The 21,386-nt window shown below is 52.7% G+C and overlaps 1 protein-coding gene across 1 annotated transcript; it reads right to left on the bottom strand.

The window, feature by feature from the left end:
- Positions 1–3,426: 3,426 nt before the first annotated feature.
- On the bottom strand, positions 3,427–19,960 carry RBX1 (ring-box 1). Its single transcript, XM_040986597.1, has 5 exons — positions 19,787–19,960; positions 18,155–18,233; positions 8,964–9,034; positions 6,650–6,735; positions 3,427–3,599 (listed from the first exon to the last, which is right to left on the bottom strand). The coding sequence occupies exons 1-5, from the start codon at positions 19,862–19,864 to the stop codon at positions 3,587–3,589; spliced, it is 327 nt and encodes a 108-aa protein (XP_040842531.1). The 5' UTR covers positions 19,865–19,960; the 3' UTR covers positions 3,427–3,586.
- Positions 19,961–21,386: the final 1,426 nt, after the last annotated feature.

Genomic DNA, 21,386 nt, shown 5'->3' with positions numbered 1-21,386 from the left:
TGGCAGAGAGCAATTGCACTGGGCCCCACAATCTGTTCATCTGCTGCTTCCCCCATATGTTTTATCTGAAATAGTGCAGCTCTTCTATGACTTGCTTCATTTAGCTTTCCTTATTCTGGGCTCAGCCCTGACCCTCCGGGCTCCAGCAACCATGGCCTTGACCTTCTCAGCATGCCTGGGCAGATCACCCCCAGGTGGGGAGACTCCCCTACCTCTGAAGTGCCTGGGGTGCTGGGGCCCTGCGTGGGAGGGTAAGCACTGAATGGAAAGAACATGAGAGCAGAGATGGGTGACTGCGTTTAAGTTCAAGCTTGCCTGTATCTCTCCATGCGCCCTCAGGCAAGTCTCCGAAATGCTGTAAGGCCCAGGGACCTCATTTCTGAATCGGGGGTGGGGAATGGGGGGGAATGGGGTAGGAGGGCAATGACAGTGTCCCTTGGTCAATGAGTTGGGGCATTGATACTGCCAAGGCCCACCGAAGCCAGGATCAGAAGTGGTTTTGGGGATATGGATCGAGGCTGGCTGAGGACAGCCGCTGGAGGAGGCCAGTGAGCGCCCATGAGCAGGGCTACAGTGAGAGCCTTCTCAGGGGAGGGGGAGGCCGACCTGCATCCCGCCCCCTGGCCTGGGAAGGGGCTCAGGGTGATGCAGAATAAAGACAGGAGTGGAAACCGATGCTACCACAGAAGCTTGGAGTTGTGCAGCAGCGAAGATGGCAGAAGGCAGGGGTGGGGGCACAGGGCTGGGCTGCCGTATTCCAGCCCCGCCCTCAGTCCTCCCTACCCACCGGCAGGTGCAGGGGGTCCCTGACTGCAGAACCTCAGCTCTGCTGCTCTGCCTCAGGGTTTTTTCAGGAGCCTGCCCTGCTTTCCCTGCAGGGCTGCCCATCCAGGCCCGGGATGCAGCACCCCCAGGGGAAGCTGAGGTTGCCAAGTGTCTGGCTTGGGCTCTGCTTTGGGGTAGTACGGATTCACCCTAACCCTGGCTGTCCATGCTGGGCATCGGGGGATGGCCTGCAGAGACCACCAAAGGTGGGCCGGGGCCTACTTGGCTACAGGCACAGGGGAGGGTCGTGACAGGCAGCACCGCCTGGTGCACCTGTGTGGACCCGAAGACCTCTGTGCTTTTGACTGGAAGTAACCAACAGGGTGCATGCTAAGGGAGCCACTGTGTGCTAAGCGCCTGCTCAGCGTCAGCTCTGTGCTGGGCACTGCACTTTACATATCCTCTTTCCAAAACTGAAATAGTAGGAAATGGCCCACGGCAGAGGCCTCAACCTTCAACCCTCACATACACGGCCTGGCATTTGCTCTGTGTGTGTGTTGTTGATTTGAAAGGCCGAGTTACAGAGACACACACACAGAGGAAAAGAGAGATCTACCATCCACTGGTTCGTTCTCCAGAGAGCTGTAACAGCTGTGGCTGGTCCAGGCCAAAGCCAGCAGCCTGGAACTCCATCTGGGTTGCCCATGTGGTTGGCAGGGGCCCAGGCAGTTGAGCCATCCTCCGCTGCTTTCTCAGGCTCAACAGGAGGGAGTTAGAGTGGAGGAAGAGGCAGCATGTTACTGGCACTGCTGCATAGTGGGCAAAGCCTTTGCCCAAATGTCAGAATCCCATGAGCGCTGGTTTGAGTCACGGCTGCTCCTTTTCCGATCCAGATAAAGCTGCCTCCTGCAATCCCAGCACACCATATGGATACTGGTTCGTGTCCCAGCTGCTCTACTTCTGATCCAGCTCTGTTTCCCAGGCCACAGGCGGGAGCTGAATGGGAAGCAGGGCCGCCAGGATTAGAACTGGCGCCCATACGGGATCCCGGGCATGTTCAAGGTGAGGACCTTAACCGCTACACTATCATGCTGGGCCCTGGTCAATCAATCTTTTACAAGGGAAAGAAGACAAACTCTAACAGATGAGAAATGAATGTTCACATGCCAAATAATAAAGTTGAGCTTGGGCCGAGCACGGTGGCCTAGGGACTGAAGTCCTCACCTTGACCGTAATGGGATCCCATATGGGCGACGGTTCTAATCCCGGCAGCTCCACTTCCCATCCAGCTCCCTGCTTGTGGCTGAGAAAGCAGTAGAGGACGGCCCAAAGCCTTGGGAACCTGCACCCGCCTGGGAGACCCGGAAGAGGTTCCTGGATCCTGGCTTCGGATCGGCATAGCATTGGCCGTTGTGCTCACTTGGGGAGTGAATCATCGGACGGAAGATCTTCCTCTCTGTCTCTCCTCCTCAATGTATATCTGACTTTGTAATACATAAGTAAATTAAAATAAATAAATAAATAAATAAATAAATAAAAATAAAATCCTGCCTGTTTGAGCAGCATTGTGGCACAGGTTAAGGCAACATCCCGCATGGGTGCCAGTTCAAGTCCTGGCTGCTCCACTTCCCATCCAGCTCCATGCTTGTAGCCTGGGAAGGCAGCAGCATGTGGCCCAAGTGTTTGGATTGCTGCAGCCTGGGGAGCGGCTGGACGGAGGCCCTGGTTCCCGGCTTTGGCCTCACCATATCATTTGGGGAGTCACTTGTTGGAACTGGAAGGGGTCTCTGCATGTCTCTCCTTTTCTCTCATTCTGCCTTCCAAATAAATAAATCTTTTTTTAAGATTTATTCTTACTGGAAAGGCAGACATAGAGAGGAGGAGAGACAGAGAGGAAGATCTTCTGTCCAATGATTCACTCCCCAAGTGGCCACAACGGCCAGTGCTGAATCAATCCGAAGCCAGGAGCCAGGAACCTCTTCCGGGTCTCCCAGGCAGGTGCAGGGTCCCAAGGCTTTGGGCCGTCCTCTACTGCTTTCTCAGCCACAAGCAGGGAGCTGGATGGGAAGTGGGACCACCAAAATATGAACCGGCGCCCATAAGGGATCCCAGCATGTTCAAGGTGAGGACTTCAACCACTACGCTATTGCGCTGGGCCCACAAATAAATAAATCTTAAAAAAAAATCCAAAGCCTAGATTTGGGCCTTGTGGATCCTTCCAGAATTAGCATCTATCACATTTACTTTATCCTTTTGGCAATCTCCACACACAGCAGCGGCGTGAAGGTCGAGGACAGCTGTCTAATTCAGCTCTGCATTGCCAAAGCACTGCACATAGTAGGTGTTGAATAAATAATTCCATGGATGACTTTGGGTCAAGAGACCAAGACGCCAGCAGGCTAAATTAAAGGCACGTGAGGACTTGGCGGCGAGGAAACAGTGACAGGGCAAGGACTTGGTCCCTGAGCCAGCAGAGGCAGCCCCCTGCACTCCAGACTCGCACGCACTCGGCTCAGGCCAGCCCAAAACTGGATGTTAGCAAGACCCCATTTCGGGGGCCTGCAGCCCACTCCTGTGACTAGCGGTGGCTTTCACAATGACTGCTGTCACATTTGCAAAAGCTGGCTTTCCCTCCCACGAACACAGGAGACAACACCATTCTAGAATTCAACCAGACTTTACTTAACAATACAATATGGCCGAAGGAACAACAAATTCAACACAGAAAAGACACAGTTCTATCTAATTTATAATTAAGTAACTAGAGGGCAAGTCTTAAATGAACAACAAAACAATTCAGCTTGATGGAAGAATTCTTTCTCTAGTGCCCATACCTGAAAGACAAAGTAGATCATTTTGTTAATCCCACGGCAGTTTCCTGTTTGAGGTGCTAAAACGTGCTTCTACCTATGAACACCTGAGCTCGGCACAGCACTGCTCGCTCGTGCGTCCCAGCCTGGGCGGGTCACTGCTGCTCCAGCTCTCCGCAATCTCACCTAACCCCGCGCTGGGCCCTCCCTGGGCTCAGTCACAGCACCTGGCAGGGTGCCACGGGGAGTGAAGAAGTCACAGCTGGTTTGGGGAAAGGGGCTCTGCCACCCAGCCTGCTTGAACTTTGGGGTGTCCCTGGCCTGACGTGCCTGGCAAGGGAGGCTTAAGACAAGGACAGTGATTAGACGGCTAACAAGTTCAAAGTCCGCTCTCAGTGCCAAGTAGAGCTGTGGCTGCGGGCAGCACTCTGGGAGAAGGGAGTGTGGAAAATCGAGCCAGGAGTTTCCGAGGTCCCGAGTCCTCCAGAAGCCAAGGCAGGCGTCACAGTAAACATGCCAGGCCATTTTTCCGTGACATTGCTCAACATAACATCTCCCTTGCTTTGGCTCTTTCTGGGCAGGGAGCTGCTTGTCAAGTGAACCTGGACGTGGACCCCTGGATCCTGCCTCCATCATCTGGGAGGATCCTTGGAATGCTTTTCACAGAAAAATCACCTGCACATCATCTAAGAAGAGCCGCCCTGCCACTCCCCAGAGCAGCCAGCACCGCGGGGGTGTGAATGGAACGCAGAGCGGGACTGACATAGTCTTAAGGCGTGTGCTAGCGGGGCTGCAACTGTGGCGTAGTGCATAAAGCCACAGTCTGGGACTGGATATCCCATATTGCTGCTGGCTCAAATCCTGCCTGTTCTACTCCTGTGATCCAGCTGATGGCCTGGGAGGTACAGCAGATGTTCCTAGCTCTTGGGACCTGCAGCCCCCATGGGACACGTGCATGAGACTCCAGGCTTTGGCCTGGCCTCACCCCAACTGCTCCAGCCACCTGGAGTGAACCAGTGGATGGGAGATCGCTCTCTTTCAAATAAATAAATACATCTCGAAAACAAACGAACACAGAATTTCCTCATCCTTGGAGTAGCACTAGCAGCAGCATCTCAGAACTATCAAAAACACGTGAGCAGAACCCCCAGGAAGGGCCCCACGGCGGGGAGCCTGGGGTGCCATCAGCGGCAGGCCGCCACCCCCGGGCAGTGCAGCTGTCTGGGGGGGTGGGCGTGGTTTGTCCTCTTGCATCCTCCTCTCCCCGGATTTGGGAAGAAGAAAAAGAAAACGAGTAAACAACAGCTCACCCACTGTCCGCTGATCCTCCAACCTTCCCACTCTGATCAACTATGTAAACATCATTAAAAATAAAATTAAAAACAAAAAACCAAAAGCAAATGAACAAAAAATCCAGAGTGCTTTAGATTTTATTCTTTCCCAGTGCAGCAATGGGCACTGCCTCCAAGGGCAGCATTGAGGCTCGCTGGAGGAACTCTGCACCAGAATGGGCACCTGCGAGGGGCCAGGTGGAGAGCAGGTCTGAAAGGGAAGGCGAGGCTGGCTCTGGGACCGAAGCCTGGCATGAAGCAAAGTGCTGCTGCCTGACGGGTAGTCCTGTCAGGCCTGCAAGCACAGGGAAGGATGGCCTGACACATGCTTGCACCTTATGCAAGACTCCGCGTCCACCTCCACGCACGGAGCTCGGGCGTGCACGGCAGAGTCCCTCGCAAGTTTCTTGAGAGACACACAGAGGGGTATTAGACCTTGACTAGAATGCAAAAATTTTTTAATCTAAAAAAAAAAAGAAGTTCTCATCAACATCCTAATTAAAAATCAAGAATAAGGGGCACAATACACACGTATTCAGAGGCACTCAACAGAAACGTGTAAAAGATTAAAAAAAAAAATTGCCCAATCTCTTGTGAAAACTTGCGCCCTGAGCACCAGCTCTGGCCCCCAGGGCAGCAGGGCTGAGGAGTGTGTGGCAGACCCCTGGCAGTGGCAGGGTGCAAGCTTGCGCACTCCCCTGTGACAGACACTTCACATGTACACCACGACTCATGCGTAAGATGTCCACCCTGTACGCTGCTTAACACGGAAAACCAAAACCAGATGCCCATCAATGCAGACGGGCTTAAAGTTACGGGTAGCGTGGTACCTAAGGGCATACTCTGCCCCCACCACAGAGCAGGTGGTCTGATGGCTATGTGTATGGACTTTACTAAAATGTACGCAATAGGAAAAAAACAGGATAAACTGTTATACACAAGGGACCATCCTAAATGGTTGCCAGTTCAAGTCCCAGCTCCTCCACTTCCCTCCCAGCTCCCTGCCAACGCACCCAGGGAAAGCAGCAGAGAACGGGCCCAGCGCTCGAGTCCCTGCCCCACATGGGAGACGCTCCTGGCGTCGGCCTGGCCCCGCCCTGGCTGTTGGGGCCACGTGGGGAATGAACTAGCCGATTAACCAGCGGATATTTCTGTCTCTCCTTCTGTCACTTTTTCAAATAAATAAGCCTTATTAAGATGTATATGTATACACATGCCAGTACCATATGGTCCTACATGCAAATCCACCTATGGAGACCGAGAAGCATGAGGCTGCTGCCCCCAGCAACACTCCAGTGTGGGCCTAACGTGGCAGATCTAGCTTTTGTGGTAAATGCCCTTTCAACCATCTGAAATTTTAAGTTTACCATGCCATGATTATTCACATAATAAATCAGTCAGGACAGCCCCAAACGCCGGCCCTGTGAGAGAGCAGTGGAACATGTGGCAGGCGGCTGGTCCGACCCACAGCACAGGGGCTGCCGCTGCGTGGCCATGGCAGCATTCACACGCTGGGATTTCTGCCTGTGCAGCCCCAGGAGGTCGGGAAGCCCTGAGCTGATTCCACACGTGCCGGCCCTTTGTTCCTCTTCCACAGAAATGCTCCTCTGAACATCTAACCATCAGCTCAGTTCACGAACAAGGCCTACCCCACTTCTCTGTCCCCTAAGACTACACCCCCATCAGCCCGAGGGGCCCCAAGAACAGCCCGCCTGACGTCACCAAACAGCCCGAGACACCTACTTTTGGAACTCCCACTCTCTGTTGTCCAAGGGACACACCTGCCGTGTTTTGAGCCAGCGAGAGATGCAGTGGAAGTGAAAAGCGTGCTGAAAGAAAAGACACATTTGGTTAGCACGCACTCCTCACTGACATGCTTCACAGGAGGGAACGTGGGGGTCCACATGGTGGGTGGGTTAGGACAGGGGACAACAAGGCAGGTTCAACATCGGAGCACACCCTGGGGGTGACAAGGCTGTCTGCGATTAAACACTGGTAGAATGCTGCCAGCAGGGCTGGTGCTGTGGTATAGCACACTAAGCTGCCGTCTGTGACACCGGCATCTCACATGGACTTCGCTTCAAGTGCCAGCTGCTCCACTTCCTATCCAGCTCCTTGTTAATGTACCTGGGAAAGCAGAGGATGGCCCTAATCCTGGGGTCCCTGCCACCCACTTGGGGCACCTACATGAAGCTCCTGGCTTCAGCTGAGTCCAACCCCGGCTATTGCCATAGTCTGGGGAGTGAACCAGTGGATGGAAGATCTCTGTCTAACTCTGCCTTTCAAATAAACAGATCAGTCTTAAGGAAAAAATGTTTCCACAAAAGGGAGAGAGAATGGCGGCAGCACAGGCACGCAGCTAGTGGAGAGCTCGCTGCAGCTCTCCTCCGAGGACCAGGCAGGCGTGGCTCCCACGTCCACCTGCCCGTCAGCCTTCTGCTCACAGGCACGCTTCCCTACGGGGAGACTGCCAGAGCTCAGGGCTCATAATCCTTAAAAGGGTGAGGCACTTGGTCTTTACAAGGAATGAGAATTTTCAGACCAGGCTGGCAGGAAGTGCTGGGAGGGAAAGCCTTAGAGCAGCCGGCAAGGAGCAGCCAGGGCTACTTCCACAGTCAGGACCAGGAAGGCACCAGAGGTAAAGGCTCTCAGGTACCTGAGGTAGTGGGCGGGGAACCGGTGAGCGTCGTGGAGAGGGCCCTGTGTCCTGGTGCGAGCCAAGCACACGCAGGGACTGAGCTACCTCCAAGGGGCGCCCACAGGAGCCAGGAGCCTGAAGCCCCACCGCGACTGGGGGGCTGAGGCAGAGAGCAGGAGATGCCAAATGACACCCTAACAAATGATGTATGCTTTGTAGGCTTAACATATTCACAACTATGAAATCTGGGCAGGAAGCCAAGACACTTTTTTCTCTCCCACTGGGTGCTGGGGTCAGGGTCACCTGCGGTGCTCCAGGCCCCTGACCTCCCCGTGCCTGTCAAGCACCTCGCAGTAGCAGCACAGGGTCTGTGTGTCCCCAGGCTCCCTAAGCTGACCTGTCACACGGGGCTCGGGGTCCCTGGCTCTCCTGCTCGTGTCCTAGGGTGTGCCTGCGGCTGTACAGGGCAGCGCAGGGAGAATTTACTTAAGAGACACTTCCAGGACTCAGCAGCTTGCAGCGATGCTGACACTACCTTATCTGAGCCTCGCGCCGAGCCGGCAAGCAAGCACGGCCGATACTACTATCTTCACTGCGCAGACAGGAAGCTGAAGCGCAGACAAGTGAGGTGACTTGCTAACTCCAGGGGCTGCACAGGACTCAGCATGGAACCCAGAGCTGGGCCTGAGGCAGGCCTACGCACATTTAACCAAACCGTAACGACACGTTTCCCACTAGCCCATTCTACACCAGCAAGGAAGACGCAGACAGGGAATGGTGGGGAGACCAGACCCTCCTTGTCCTCAGTCACTCTGCGGCTGTGGGTCCTGTCCCCTCGGCACACAGGAGGCCTGAGCAGGACGGGTCCAGCTCATGCTGCCTGTGACCACATGGCTCTAAGGGTGAATTTTTAAACATGTGCTAGAAATAACATGTTTGATGTCTGCTGTCCTCCACAGCTGTCACGGCCAGGGAAGGCTCTGCGTTCAGCCTCGTGATGCTGCAGAAAACACTGCTGCCACAGCCAACTCCCACCACTGTCCACTGGCCACACACAGATCTGAGCACTTTGCTTTCGCACCAGACACACACCCTCCAAAGCCAGTTTCCAAACTTGCAAGGTAAAGATTCCGCACATCAAGGGGCCGCAGGAACTAAGGGCAGCTCCTGAAGGTGAAGCCCCAGGACTCCAACACAGCTGGGCTTGCTTATTCACACGCAGTGGTGCTTTTCGTATCACACAGTTCTACACTGTTACTGAAGAACAGCATGATGACTTTGTAAAGTCTGTTTTTTTAACCACTATACGCCTTTTGGGAGAAAGGTGGGACTGTGACTGTTCCCGTTTTCAAGACGGGCAAAGCGGGGAGGGTGGCAGTACGTCTCCCAGCCACGCAGACAGTAAAGGTGTGTCCTTACGTTGCAGACGCCCCACGCCACGGTGCACTCCTCCGAGGTAGCAGACGCCTGGTTAGCTTGACACTCGATGCCTGTGGGAACAAGACAGCAGGGTCATGGGACCTGGAAGCAACCGAACAACCCCCACACGGTTCATTCTTTCCATTGCTTTAGAAGAGTAAAAGCCCACAGAAGACAACACATCCTCACTGGATGCCTGTGGACACTCCCCATCCTTGTTTAAAAACAAAGTCCCCGGGCCGGTGCTGTGTGGCAGGTAAAGCCACCACTGGTGGTGCCAGCACCAAGTAGAGCTGCCAGTTGGTGTCCTGGCTGCTCTACTTCCCTTCCAGCTCCCTCCTGATGGCCTGGGAAAGCAGTGCAAGACGTCCTAGTGCTTGGGTTCCTGCCATTCAAGTGGCAGACCCCAAGGAAGGACCTAGATCTTGGCTTTGGCCTGGTCCTGGTCATTGTCACTGTGGAGTGAACCAGTGGGTGGAATACTGTCTCTTCCTCTCTGTGACTCTTTCTTTCAAATAAATGAGTCTTTAAAAAATGATTAACTTGTGCTTTTAAAGACTGGGCGTGACCTGGCCTACCAAAATGGAAGTGATTTTCACTTGGTGAATTTAAGTCTTAAACCTCCTCACTCTGTTCCAGAACTGGCATCTCTTTTTTTTTTTAAAGATTTATTTTTATTATTTTTTATTGGAAAGGCAGATATACAGAGAGGAGAGACAGAGAGGAAGATCTTCCATCCAATGATTCACTCCCCAAGTGAGCGCAACGGGCCGATGCTATGCCGATCCGAAGCCAGGAGCCTCTTCCTGGTCTCCCACGCGGGTGCAGGGTCCCAAAGCTTTGGGCCGTCCTCGACTGCTTTCCCAGGCCACAAGCAGGGAGCTGGAAGGGAAGCAGGGCTGCCGGGATTAGAACCGGCGCCCATATGGGATCCTGGGCGTGCAAGGCGAGGACCTTAACCACTGCGCCACCGTGCCGGGCCCGGCATCTCTTTTCTATTCGTGGTCGGCGTTTCCTCTCAGTCCCCAACTGCCCACAGGCGTGCCTCGCCTGCCAGCACGCTCCAACCCACAAAGGGCTCAGGTGGGAAACTGTGAACTGAGGCGGATGCACAATAAGAATGAGGACCCCTGACTGCGGACAGACCCCTGGACAAGCATCCAAACCCCACACTCTTCAGGACAGCATCAAGCAAAGCACGGCCAGGCAGTTAGGGCAATGGTCAGACATCAGGGTCAACACTGCTGTACTCTCGCTCTGGGAAGCCAAGGCCATTACTCCAACCACAGCCACCAGCAACTTCACCATGGAGATCTGCTGAGATTGGGACTGAAGGCAAAAACTCGAGGTAACTATTCAATGGTTAAGAATCATGAAGGAGGGCCCGGCACGATGGCGCAAGTGGTTAAGTCCTCGCCTTGCACGCCCGGGATCCCATATGGGCGCCGGTTCTAATCCCGGCAACCCCGCTTCCCTTCCAGCTCCCTGCCTGTGGCCTGGGAAAGCAGTGGAGGACGGCCCAAAGCTTTGGGACCCTGCACCCGCGTGGGAGACCAGGAAGAGGCTCCTGGCTTCGGATCGGCATAGTATCGGCCGTTGCGGGAGTGAATCATCGGACGAAAGATCTTCCTCTCTGTCTCTCCTCTCTGTATATCTGCCTTTCCAATAAAAAATAATAAAAATAAATCTTAAAAAAAAAAAAGAATCATGAAGGAACAATCTGCTTTCTCCAAAGATGGTAACAGAATGCAGTCCTGAGTGTCAGCCCTAGCAGTTAAGGGCGCCAGTTCCCACATACAGCACGAGGGAACCAGGTTCCAGTCCCAGCTCCGGCACCTTACTCCAGTTTCCTGCTAAAGTGCACGCTGGGAGATGGTGCAACGCTTCAAGGAACGGGGTCCCTGTCACGCACACAGGGAGACCTGCGCTGAGTTCCTAACCCTGGCCTTGGCCTGGCCTAGTGCTAGCTCTGTGGGAACTTGGGAGGTGAACCAGCAACAGTACAGGACTCTCATTCTGTCTGTCTCAGATAAACTAATATAAAAAGTTTTCAATTGCATAACAGGAAATAATTCAAATCACTGCATGTGGAAAACAATGCATGGGTAACAAAGATTTTAATAGATACAGTGGTCTTATGGGAGAACAGCATATACCACCCTAATAATAAAAGATTCAAAATCACAGAACTTGATTTTTCCCATTTATTTTTACTGGAAAGACAGATTTATAGAAAGAAGGAGACAGAAAGATCTTCCATCACTCCCCAAATGGCCGGAAATGAGCCAATCCAAAGCCAGGAGCCAAGACCTTCTTCCAGATCTCCCATGTGGATACAGGGTCCCAAGGCTTTGGCCCATCCTCCACTGTTTCTTAAGCCACAAATAAGGAGAAGATGGAAGTTAAGCAGCTGGCACCCATATCTGACGCTGGTGCTGCAGACAGAGGATTAGCCTATTGAGCCACCACGTTGACCCTCCAAAACTTGATTTTGGCATCCATTTTCCCAATAAAACAGTGTAACTTACGTTTTAATCATCTGATTACAGTGGAGAATGTAGACCACAGGCTGCTGACTTCTGAAGCTGTGAACTCAGTATTCAGAATGGCAGAGAAAGAACAACTGGTAGCCTTCAAGCGGGACCCCTGACCTTAGACCAGGGCCATGTTTGTGTGTGTGTGTTTTGTTTTTTAAATGTATTTTTATTAGAAAGGCCTATCTACAGAGGGAAGGAGACACAGAGGGAAAGCTCTTCTGTCCACTAGTTCACTCTCCCAAATGGCCACAATGGCCAGAGCTGAGCCAATCTGAAGCCAGGAGCCAGAAGCCTCTTCCGAGTCTCCCACACGGATGCAGGGTCTCATGGTTTTGGGCCATCCTTAACTGCTTTCCCAGGCCACAAGCAGGGAGCTGGATGGGAAGTGGAGCAGTTAGGACACGAACAAGCACCCGACATGGGATCCTGGTGCATACAAGGTAAGGATTTATCCACTAGGCCATATAGTAAAACCAAAAACTGTTTTGGGGCTGGTGTGATACGGTGGCTAAAGCAGCCATCTGAAATGCCAGGATCCCACATGGACACTACTTCATGTCCTGACTGCTACAATTTTGATCTAGCTAACAGCCTGAGAAAGCAGCGGAGGATGGCCTAAGTGCCTGGACCCTGCTTTTGCCCTGGCTCGGCCCTAGCTTCCATGGCCACCTGGGGAGTGAACCAACGGACTGGACAGAAGATCCATCTCCACTCTCTTTCTGAATCTTTAAAAACAAACAACACAAAACTCCAAACTGTTCTAAGGTCCATCACATTTCAGTTTGTTCTGGATCTTTCTGGCTGTGGCCATGGCACTACTCCGGCTCCCGACACGATGAAGTCTCCACCTGTGCTTGCCTTGGCAGCACACACACATACCAAAAGCAGGAAGAAGCCTCGTCCTTGCTCCATGACTTGTCTCCACACCAGAGCGAGTTCTCTCTCTCAGGTCCATCTCCTCCCTCAGTAACAGCTTACACTCCCATGAGAGCTGAAGCTTCTCCTGACTCCCCCACAGAAGCAGCTCCTGCCCTTCCAACTTTCACAGTGCATCCTGTAACACTGCCAGTGACCCCGTGCTCCCTCTGGACAGCCCGAGTCACAGCTCCAGCAGAGTAGGGACCCTACCTTTCTTTGCTTCTTTACTACCTTTTTTAAAAAAGGCAGATTTACATAGAAAGACAATATTTTCCATCAGCTGACTCCCTTCCCAAATGGCAGCAATGGCTGGAGCTGAGCCCATCAAAGCCAGGATTCTCACACGTGGGTACAGAAACCCAAGGACTAGATCCATTCTCCACTGCTATCCCAGGCCACAAGCAGGGAGCTGGATCAGAGGTGCAGCAGCCAGGACTTGGACTGGTGTCCATATGCAATGCCAGCACTACAAAGGATCAGCCTGCTGAACCACTGTGCCAGCCCCTAGCCCGTGTTTCTATGCCGAGTGCAGAGCTCAACACTTGAAAAAAGAAAATCGCTTCCATAAACAGAGAAAATACGGGCCAAGCCTATATGTATTCTTTCTCAGAAAAAAAAAAAATGTAACAAAGAATGAAAACGAGCATGATGCCCTTGAGAATGCCAGGAGAGAGGGGCCGTGGCTTGGGGCTCATCAGGAGAGAGCAGCAGGGACTCTCACCTACACCTCCCAGGCTTCTGCTGCGCCGAGTGCAGTGGGTGCCAAGCGAAACTGAGGCAGCAGGGCCTGACATGGTGCAGCGGCTCGAAGGCTAAACCTCCACTGGCTGGCCAGTTCATGCTCTACTGCTCCGCTGCTGATCCTACTCTCTGCTTACGGCCTGGGAAAGCAGGAGATGGCCCTAGTACATGGGCTCCTGAACCCGTGTACCAAAGCTGGTTCAGATGGACTCAGCTCCAGCCACTGTGGCCATTTGGGGAATGAACCAGAGGACGGAAGATCTTTCTTTTTTTTTTCCTGTAAATCTGCTTTTCCAATCAAATTAATCTTGGAAAAAGCAGCTTCTCATCAAATAAAATTAAATACATAACAACCAAAAAAACCCACCTATGACATCAATAACCCATGTAAGCTTTGGTTCAAATCCTGGCTATTCCATTTCCAATTCAGTTGCCTGCTAATGAGGCTGGCAAAACAGAGGACAGCTGGGTCCTTGGGATTCTTTTATTCGCAAAGAGGACAGATAAAGTTCTAGGCTTCTGCCTTTGGCAGGGCCCAGTCCTAGACACTGCCATTATTTGCGGAGTGAAACAGCAGATAAATGATAGCTCTTCTTCAATAACCCTACCTGTCCAAAAAAAAATCTGAAAAACAAAACATGGGACTGTCGCGATAGCATAGCAGCTAAATCCTCTTTTGCATACGCTGGGATCCCATATGGGCGCCGGTTCTAATCCCGGCAGCCCTGCTTCCCATCCAGCTCTCTGCCTGTGACCTGGGAAAGCAGTGGAGGATGGCTCAAAGCCTTGGGATCTGCACTCACTGGTGGGAGACCCGGAAAAAGCTCCTGGCTTCGGATCGGCTCAGCTCTGGCCATCGTAACCACCTGGAGACTGAACCAGCAGATGGTATCTCCTCCTCTCTCTATATCTGCCTTTCCAATTAAAAAAAACCCATTAAAAACAAAAGGAACAACAACAACAAAAAACCAATCTGAGACAGGCACTATTCACGAGCAGACGGCAGCATGGCACATAAGCTCTTCCTCCCCGTCTCTCCTCCTCTCTGGATGTCTGGCTTTGTAAGAGAAATAAAAACGAAGAAAAGAACACCCAGCACATTGTACATTTCAGGAATATTCTAAAACAATCAATTAACGGGAGCATGTAAGATCAATACTAAGCCCCAGCAAGGGGCAGGCATCATGGCACAGCGGGTTACGTGGTTACGTCACTGCCTGTGAGGCCGACAAGCAGGTGAGCACCACCACGTCCTGCCTACTCCTCTGCTAACACACGTGGCAAAGCAGTGGAAGATGGCTCGAATTCTCGGGCCCTTGTCACCACATCAGAGTCCTGGGTGGAGCTCCAGGTTCCGGCTTCAGCCTGGCCCCCGCCTGGCCCCCGCCTGGCCCAGCCCCAGTGAAACAGCAGGACCACCTCACAACCTTTCTCTCCCTCTGTCCGCACTCCACGGCAGGCAGCTGGATTGGAAGTGGAACAGTCAGAATACAAACCAGTGCCCATGTGGGATGCCAGAATTATTAAGCAACAGCTTTACCCATTATACTGCAACGTTAGCTTACTTAGAAGACATCAGACATTTTCTGATAATATGGGTATCTAACCAAAAGTCGAACTGGATTCATTAAGTGTTCAATTCTAAGAAAATACAGCACTTGTGTTGTAGTCCTTTCAAGAACTATATTCTCTCACATTAAGTACACAAATACTTAAATACAGAGGCAAAGAAAAGCATTATAAAAACTTATTACGTACTTTCAGAAAAGAGCCTCTAGCCACAGGCTGCGAAGAGGCAAGGCACAGCAACTGGCAGCAGGCACGTAATCAAAGACCCCGCCCAAACATATTGAAAACTCTGCATGTGGTTTTTGGTGATGGATTCCTGCCATCTCTATTAAACACTATGTGAGCTGCTGATTGGACTGCAGTGTGGAAGGAAACGGGAGGGGGGGCAGTGCTGTGGCGTAGCACATTAAGCCATTGGCTGCACTGCTGGCAATGGGAGTAGGAACACTGGTTCGAACCCTAGCTGCTCCACCCCCAATCCGGCTCTGGGCTAACGAACCCAGGATGGCAGGAGGATGGCCCAAGTGCTTGGGCCCCCAGCACCCACGTAGAAGACCTGCATGAAGCTTCTGCCTCCTGGCTCTGGCAGGCCCAACACCTGCTACTGTTGCCATCTGGTAAGTGAACCAGTGGATTGGAGGCCTCTCATTTCCTACCTATCTCTATATATATATTTTTAAATTTTTCAGATTAAAAAAAAAAATCTTTAAAGAATAAAAGGGAAGCAGCCAAAGTACAAACAAGGCCAGGGAGATCTACCACTGTCACATATTGTGATCACTCTCCAACACAAAAGATCTGATTTATGCTTTCCAAGCTGCAACAACCACAGCATACTCCTGGTATTTTGTATTTATATTATTCACTCAGCAAGTATTTAGTGAGAACTTTTCTTACAGTACACACCACGCTAACTCCTTGCTATACAGCATAACATACGCCTGGAGACTAACTCAACTAAATGACTAATACAAATGGAAGCCCTTGTGTGTGCTAGGAATAGTAAACAAAACTGCCATGGCCAGCTTATATATGTGTATGATCCAAGTAAACTTCTTGGAGCAAGTTCAACGTGAGATATGAAGATCAACAATGGGTTAGTCTTACATTGGTCAAGACATTAGCTACTCAACACGTGAGGCACCCAGGCACGTGAGATGTGCTAGCCTGAATGAAGACGCACTGGCAGTGTGCAATGCAGCTCAACCTTGATGCAAAAACAAACATACTTTACATCGACCATATGCTGAAATGAAAATATTTAACATGCAGATGAAATATCATATTAATTTCACTTCTTTATGCTGGCTTCACTAAGGTGGGCAGCTGAAAGTTTAAAACTGTGTATGCGTTGGAATTTTTGGACTGGAAAACGCTGGGATAAAAAAAAAGCAGGCCCAAGCCACTGCTCCTCCTGCCGCACAGCTGTCCAACTGGCCAACCCTCCCCCATATGCTGGCATCCGACACGGCACAGGTTCGTGTCCCAGATGCTCTACTTCCTGCCCAGCTCCCTGCTTACGGCTCAGGCCTTTGGGACCCTGCGCATACATGGGAGACACAGAGGCTCCTAGTTCCTGACCAGCTCAGCTCAGGCCACTGAGGAACCAGCGGATGAAGATCTCAAACTGTAAATCTATTTTTTAAATGAAAGTAACTAAATCTTAAAAACAAACAAACAAAAAAACCACAAGGGAAAGAAGCGGAGAACATTTTAGAGGGCTATAAAAACGAGCCCCGGTCACAGATCCTTCAGGAACAGCAAGAAGGCTGTTTATATATGTGGGAGACCAGCCCAGAAAAGACCAGTTCACAATGAAACTGCAAAGGCAAGAGAGCCAGCTACGAAGTGAGAGCCTACAGTTCAAATGTTCAAAAACAGAACAATTTCGTTGTTCCATTCAATTTCGACAACCACTCATTTTAGTACCAGGATGAAAATATAATCTCAACTTTTCCTGCAGTGGTCAACGTGTGTGTCCCACCGCTATCACAACACAGTCAGTCCATCAACAGCTATGATGACACCTACTATGTGTAAAATGTCTTTAGTGAAGATAACTGCCTACTAGGACAATGGTGACTGATGATGCCCTTTCTATTGTTTGGTGTTAACATAGAAACTTTTCAAGATTAATTTTTATTGAAAGGAAGATTTACAGAGAGGAGATACAGAAATATCCACTGGTTCACTCCCCAGGTGGCCACAACAGCCAGAGCTGAGCCAATCTGAGGCCAAGAGCTTCTTCTGGGTCTCCCAAGCCAGTGGAGGGCCACAAGGCTTTGGGTTATCCTCGACTGCTTTCCCAGGCCACAAGCAGGGAGGTGGATTGGAAGTGGAGCAGCTGAGACATGGACTGGCCCTCATCATAAAATTCGAGTGGATGCAAGGCAAGGATTTAGCCACTAGGCTACCATGCTGGGCCCGACAGGAAAAATTCATAACCCCTGGACTGGAGGTGGGTTAAGCTACTGCCTGCATCTTACATACATGTCTGTGCAGGCCCTGGCTGCTCCATTTCCTATCCAGCTCCCTGGGAGCCTGGAAGGGCAGCACAGGACGCTGCTTGGGCCCCTGCACCCCCATGGGAGACCTGGAGGTATCCTCTGGCGGCTCCTGCCTGGCCCAGTAATGGCCATCTGCTGACGACTGGTAAGTCAACCAGGAGATGAAAGATGTGTTTCTCTGCCTCTCCTCTGTCCGTAACTCCTTCATATAAATAAATTTTAAAAGAAAAAACATTCTTCTTCCTTAGGCTTTGCCTTACACAACTGTCCCTTGCCACCTGGGGAGATTTGTTTGCACAGGCCCTTTTCATTAAGTGCCATGGTCCTGGCATACAGCCCACACACATCCTTCCAAATCCTCCATTCATCCCTGCAGGACTTGTAACAACCATTCCAATGGGAAGGCCACTAGCCGCTGCTAGTATGGGTTAGGGCTTCATGACAACACAGGAGGACAGATCTACTCAGTGCAAACATAATTCCTGAAAAAACAAACAAACAAACAAAATAAACTTAGGATCCACCGTTGTTTGCCGTTCCTGAGGGAGGCTAAGGACGCCAAGGATCAGCTGTAAGTCCTGCCCAGGAGAAAATGAGAGCAGATACAATGTTTTAGGTCATAACTTACTCTTCATTCAGATTTCCGCCTTGTAACCTCCATGGGAGACCCAGAGGCAGCACAAACAGCACGTGTTTGTGCATTCTCCACGTGTCCTCAGCCTCGAGAAGTGGATCCACTCAGAGCTGGGCAGGTCAGTCGGGCAGCAGGAAGAATGGCTTGCTTTTGAACACACTGATGCACTAACCATCAGAAACCCGACGCCCTGTGCCCTGTCTCCTCGTGAAGGGAACTGCCACACCGCGATGGCCATGACCTGCGTCCCCTCTCAACAGTTCCCACCCTGCTCCAGCTACTCACAGAGATCCATAATGTGGTTTCTGCAGATGGCACAGTTGTCCACCACAATATCCCAGGCCCACAGAGCCACTGCATTCCACTGCGAAGAGAAAGACAAGCGCCAATGCACTCTCCTCGTAGTCTCTTTTACTCTTACACACACACTTCAGGACTTTTTGCTGCAACCGCTGTTGCTGCCACCCGGGCCCCAGGGGCCGCCAGGAGCCCGAGGTTTCAGCTGTGACATCTTTTTACTCGTTACATTAGAGGACAATTGCGAGCTGTATGTGTGCTCACCCATTCTGCAGAAGTTCAGCAAATACAGAAAAGAATGAGTCATCTTTCTACTCCCTCCCCTAAAAGGTTTAAAATCACTTAGTCCTATCAACACTGGCACGTGAGGAACGGTTCAAGTGCTTGTTTGGGGCTTAATAAGCACCAACGTGCACCCCCGTGAAGGGCTTTTCTGGCACGGCAGGACCCCAGAGGCGGCTCAGGGAGCAGGGGTCGGAGGGGAAAGCTGGAACAGAACAAACGGAGATCAGCAGGTGGGTAATGGCGGGATAAGCCGGATAACCAGCGACCCTGTGCGGGTTTCCGACCAAGGTCATCCCTCCAACCTCACACCGCTACGCCACGCCAATCCGTTCCTAAGAGCTTCCGTTCTCTGCATCAAATAAACGGAGCTGCTCGGCTCTGGGAACGCTCACCCTCCACGGTTAAGACAAGGGGTGAAAAAAACACTCCCCTCAGCCACGCTAACGTGGCGCCACCGCCCAGCCCTTCCTCGCCTTCCAGGGCAGTCCCGGGGCTCTCGGAACTTGGTCGGCAGTTTGCACACGCAGCTCCGGCTAGCAGTGCTCAACATGGCTGCGGGCCGAGCAGGGCCGGCGCTGTCCGCGGCCCGGACCTCCCAGCACCAACAGCTCCCCGTTCCTCTCTCGGGCAGAGCCTAGTCAGGGAGAACGCCCGCGAAAGAGCGTCCTCGTTCTACCTGTGTCCTCCCCCCACGCCCCCTGGACCGGTCACTCCTAACTGGGACGCAGTCCCGCACAAATGGTTTGGGGTATTTTCTTGCAGAAAAAAAAAATTCTTTTTTTGCTTGTTTGTTTTAAATATCTTTCCCAATGGAAGATTCTGGATGTCGACAGATCACCACAGAACCGACCCAACGTCTCTCACGGGAGACACTCTACGGGGTGGGCATCGGGGTCAGGGACCTAGCGGGGTTTCCTCCTTCGAGCCGGGCTCCCGCAGGGCCTCTCCGGTGCGGGAAGCCCGCGGGCTGCCCCCGGCTTCTCGCCACTCTCGCCCCGCTGCCCCCGCTGCCCCCTCAGCCACTTCAGTGACAGCTCAGGCGCTAGGCTCCCGCAGCCCCGTCGCAGCCGCGCGCCTCTCAACAAGCCCCCGCGTGATTGGCCCGTGCGCCCGCCCGGCGCACCTCAGCCCCGCGCTCGGCATTGGGCCGCCGGCACGTCCATCAACGCCAGGGCCCGCCCCCTCCCCCAGCCCCGGGCTTCCCTTCATGGTACCCGCTCCTAGGAACGCCCTGAAAGGAAGCGCCTTTCCTCCGCGCCTCGGTCACCCCAGGGCCTGCCAGCCTGATCCGTGCTTCTCTAAGCTTCCCCGAGGAAGGCGCTGGCGAGACCCAACCTTTTTCACTTCAAAGCGCTTCTTGCCCGCGCCGCTGTTGGTGCCGCTCGGGGTATCCACATCCATCGCTGCCGCCATTTTGGAAACACACGCTGTGTCGTCCGGCCAAGGCGCCTGCGCACTAGCGCACGTCTCGCTTCCCACCCGCCCCCCGAGGCCCGGGCGCCTCCTCCCCTGACTGGCGCGCGAGGGGCGGCTGGGGGCGGAGCACATGGCCACGCCCCTTAAAGGCGCTGGCGCAGGCCTCCCGCCCACCCCAACCCACCTCACGTCGGCGGCCGGAGGGGCCGGGGCGGGGCCGGGCGGGGCTGAGGCGACCGAGGCGTTCGGCCCGGCTCGCTCTCGCCGCCCTTCCCCCGGGAAGCCCCCGGCCTCTCTTCTTCGGCTGGGCGGCGGCTGCTTCCTCCACCTCAGTCTGGGCAGCAGCGCCGTTCCTAAGGGCCGGCGGCAGGGCGACATGGCGCCCCGCGGTTATCCTTAGCGGACCCTGATCCCACTTAGGGTAGTGACCCTGCGAGGCCCGAGACCGGAGTCTGGCAGGCCCCGCACTGGCACTGCCTTGGTTTCCATGATTCCAGTTGAGTAAACGCACTGGGATTCGGCGTGGAGATACACCCCCCCATGTCCTCCCCAAGGGTGAACCATGCGGGCATCCATCCCAGCCCTGCCTTCACCTGCCTAGGAACCTGGGAGATGCCACCTGCCGGCGGCCCTCAGCCGGGGGCCAGCGGTTGGTGACAGGACAGGGATCCCAGGGCCCAGGCCCCACGCACCCTCGTTGCCGGTCCACGTAGGGTCCAGCCTCACTCGTGCCCCTCACTCCGGTGCTCATGGAGTCTTTGTGAGGCGGCTGACATTGTCGCTGTCACCTGTCGGTGCCACCCCACCCAGACTTGGCAGTGAGCTGGCTCCGCTGGACCCCTCTCTCGGCCGATTCAGAAATCACCGTTTTAAAAGAGTCTTAGGAAGATGGTAGGAGTGTGTTAACTTCGATGCTCAACCAGAAGAAAAATTGGAATGGTGTATGTCTTCATCAAAAACGAATCCCGTGATAAACACAACTTCAACCTTGGCAAAGGAAAGCTTGAAGAGACCCAGGTGTCCAGGAACCCTCCTAGGGTTCTTAGCCCGAGCGTTGGCACTGACGGTGTGTGCCTACAAGACCCTCAGACGAGGACCTGAAGCCCACAGCGAAACTATTGAGGCCAGGTGGGGTTTTTTTTAAAGATATATATATTTTTTAACTTTTTCTATTTTTTATTATATTTTGACACTCTTTACATAGTTAATTAGGGTAAAAAGGTTCAAGGGCTACAGGAAAGTGGGTAAGACTATTAGTTCCATATTGTTTCCTTCATGTATCTGAGGTAAAGGGGGATTTTAAAGGAAAAGCCCCACCTAGTATCCCACCCACCCCAGGTCCCAGATGTGGGGCATGCTCTGAGGGTCTTGCTCAAGTGGTTTTGATAGTTCACCAGTTATGAACTGCTGCCAATCTCGCCACTCCAAGCACAATGAGGTCGTTGAAGAATCCACTGATTGACATAGTCCATCATAGAGTCTCCGTCTGCCCCGTCTTTCACTGCCAACATATAGCTGA

Source organism: Ochotona curzoniae, unplaced genomic scaffold (assembly GCF_017591425.1).
Source record: "Ochotona curzoniae isolate NIBS_2020 unplaced genomic scaffold, NIBS_Ocur_1.0 contig_1014, whole genome shotgun sequence".
In the NCBI taxonomy this organism is placed as follows: Eukaryota; Metazoa; Chordata; class Mammalia; order Lagomorpha; family Ochotonidae; genus Ochotona; species Ochotona curzoniae.
Note: the sequence above shows the minus strand (reverse complement) of the source record. Positions and strands in the feature narration are given on the sequence as shown.

Coding starts and splice junctions, on each gene's coding strand:
- RBX1 (XM_040986597.1), bottom strand. CDS start 19,864: ATGGCGGCAGCGATGGATGTGGATACCCCGAGCGGCACCAACAGCGGC. Junction 18,234..19,786: donor AGCGCTTTGAAGTGAAAAAG/GTTGGGTCTCGC, acceptor TTCTCTTCGCAG/TGGAATGCAGTGGCTCTGTG. Junction 9,035..18,154: donor AAACCACATTATGGATCTCT/GTGAGTAGCTGG, acceptor TTGTTCCCACAG/GCATCGAGTGTCAAGCTAAC.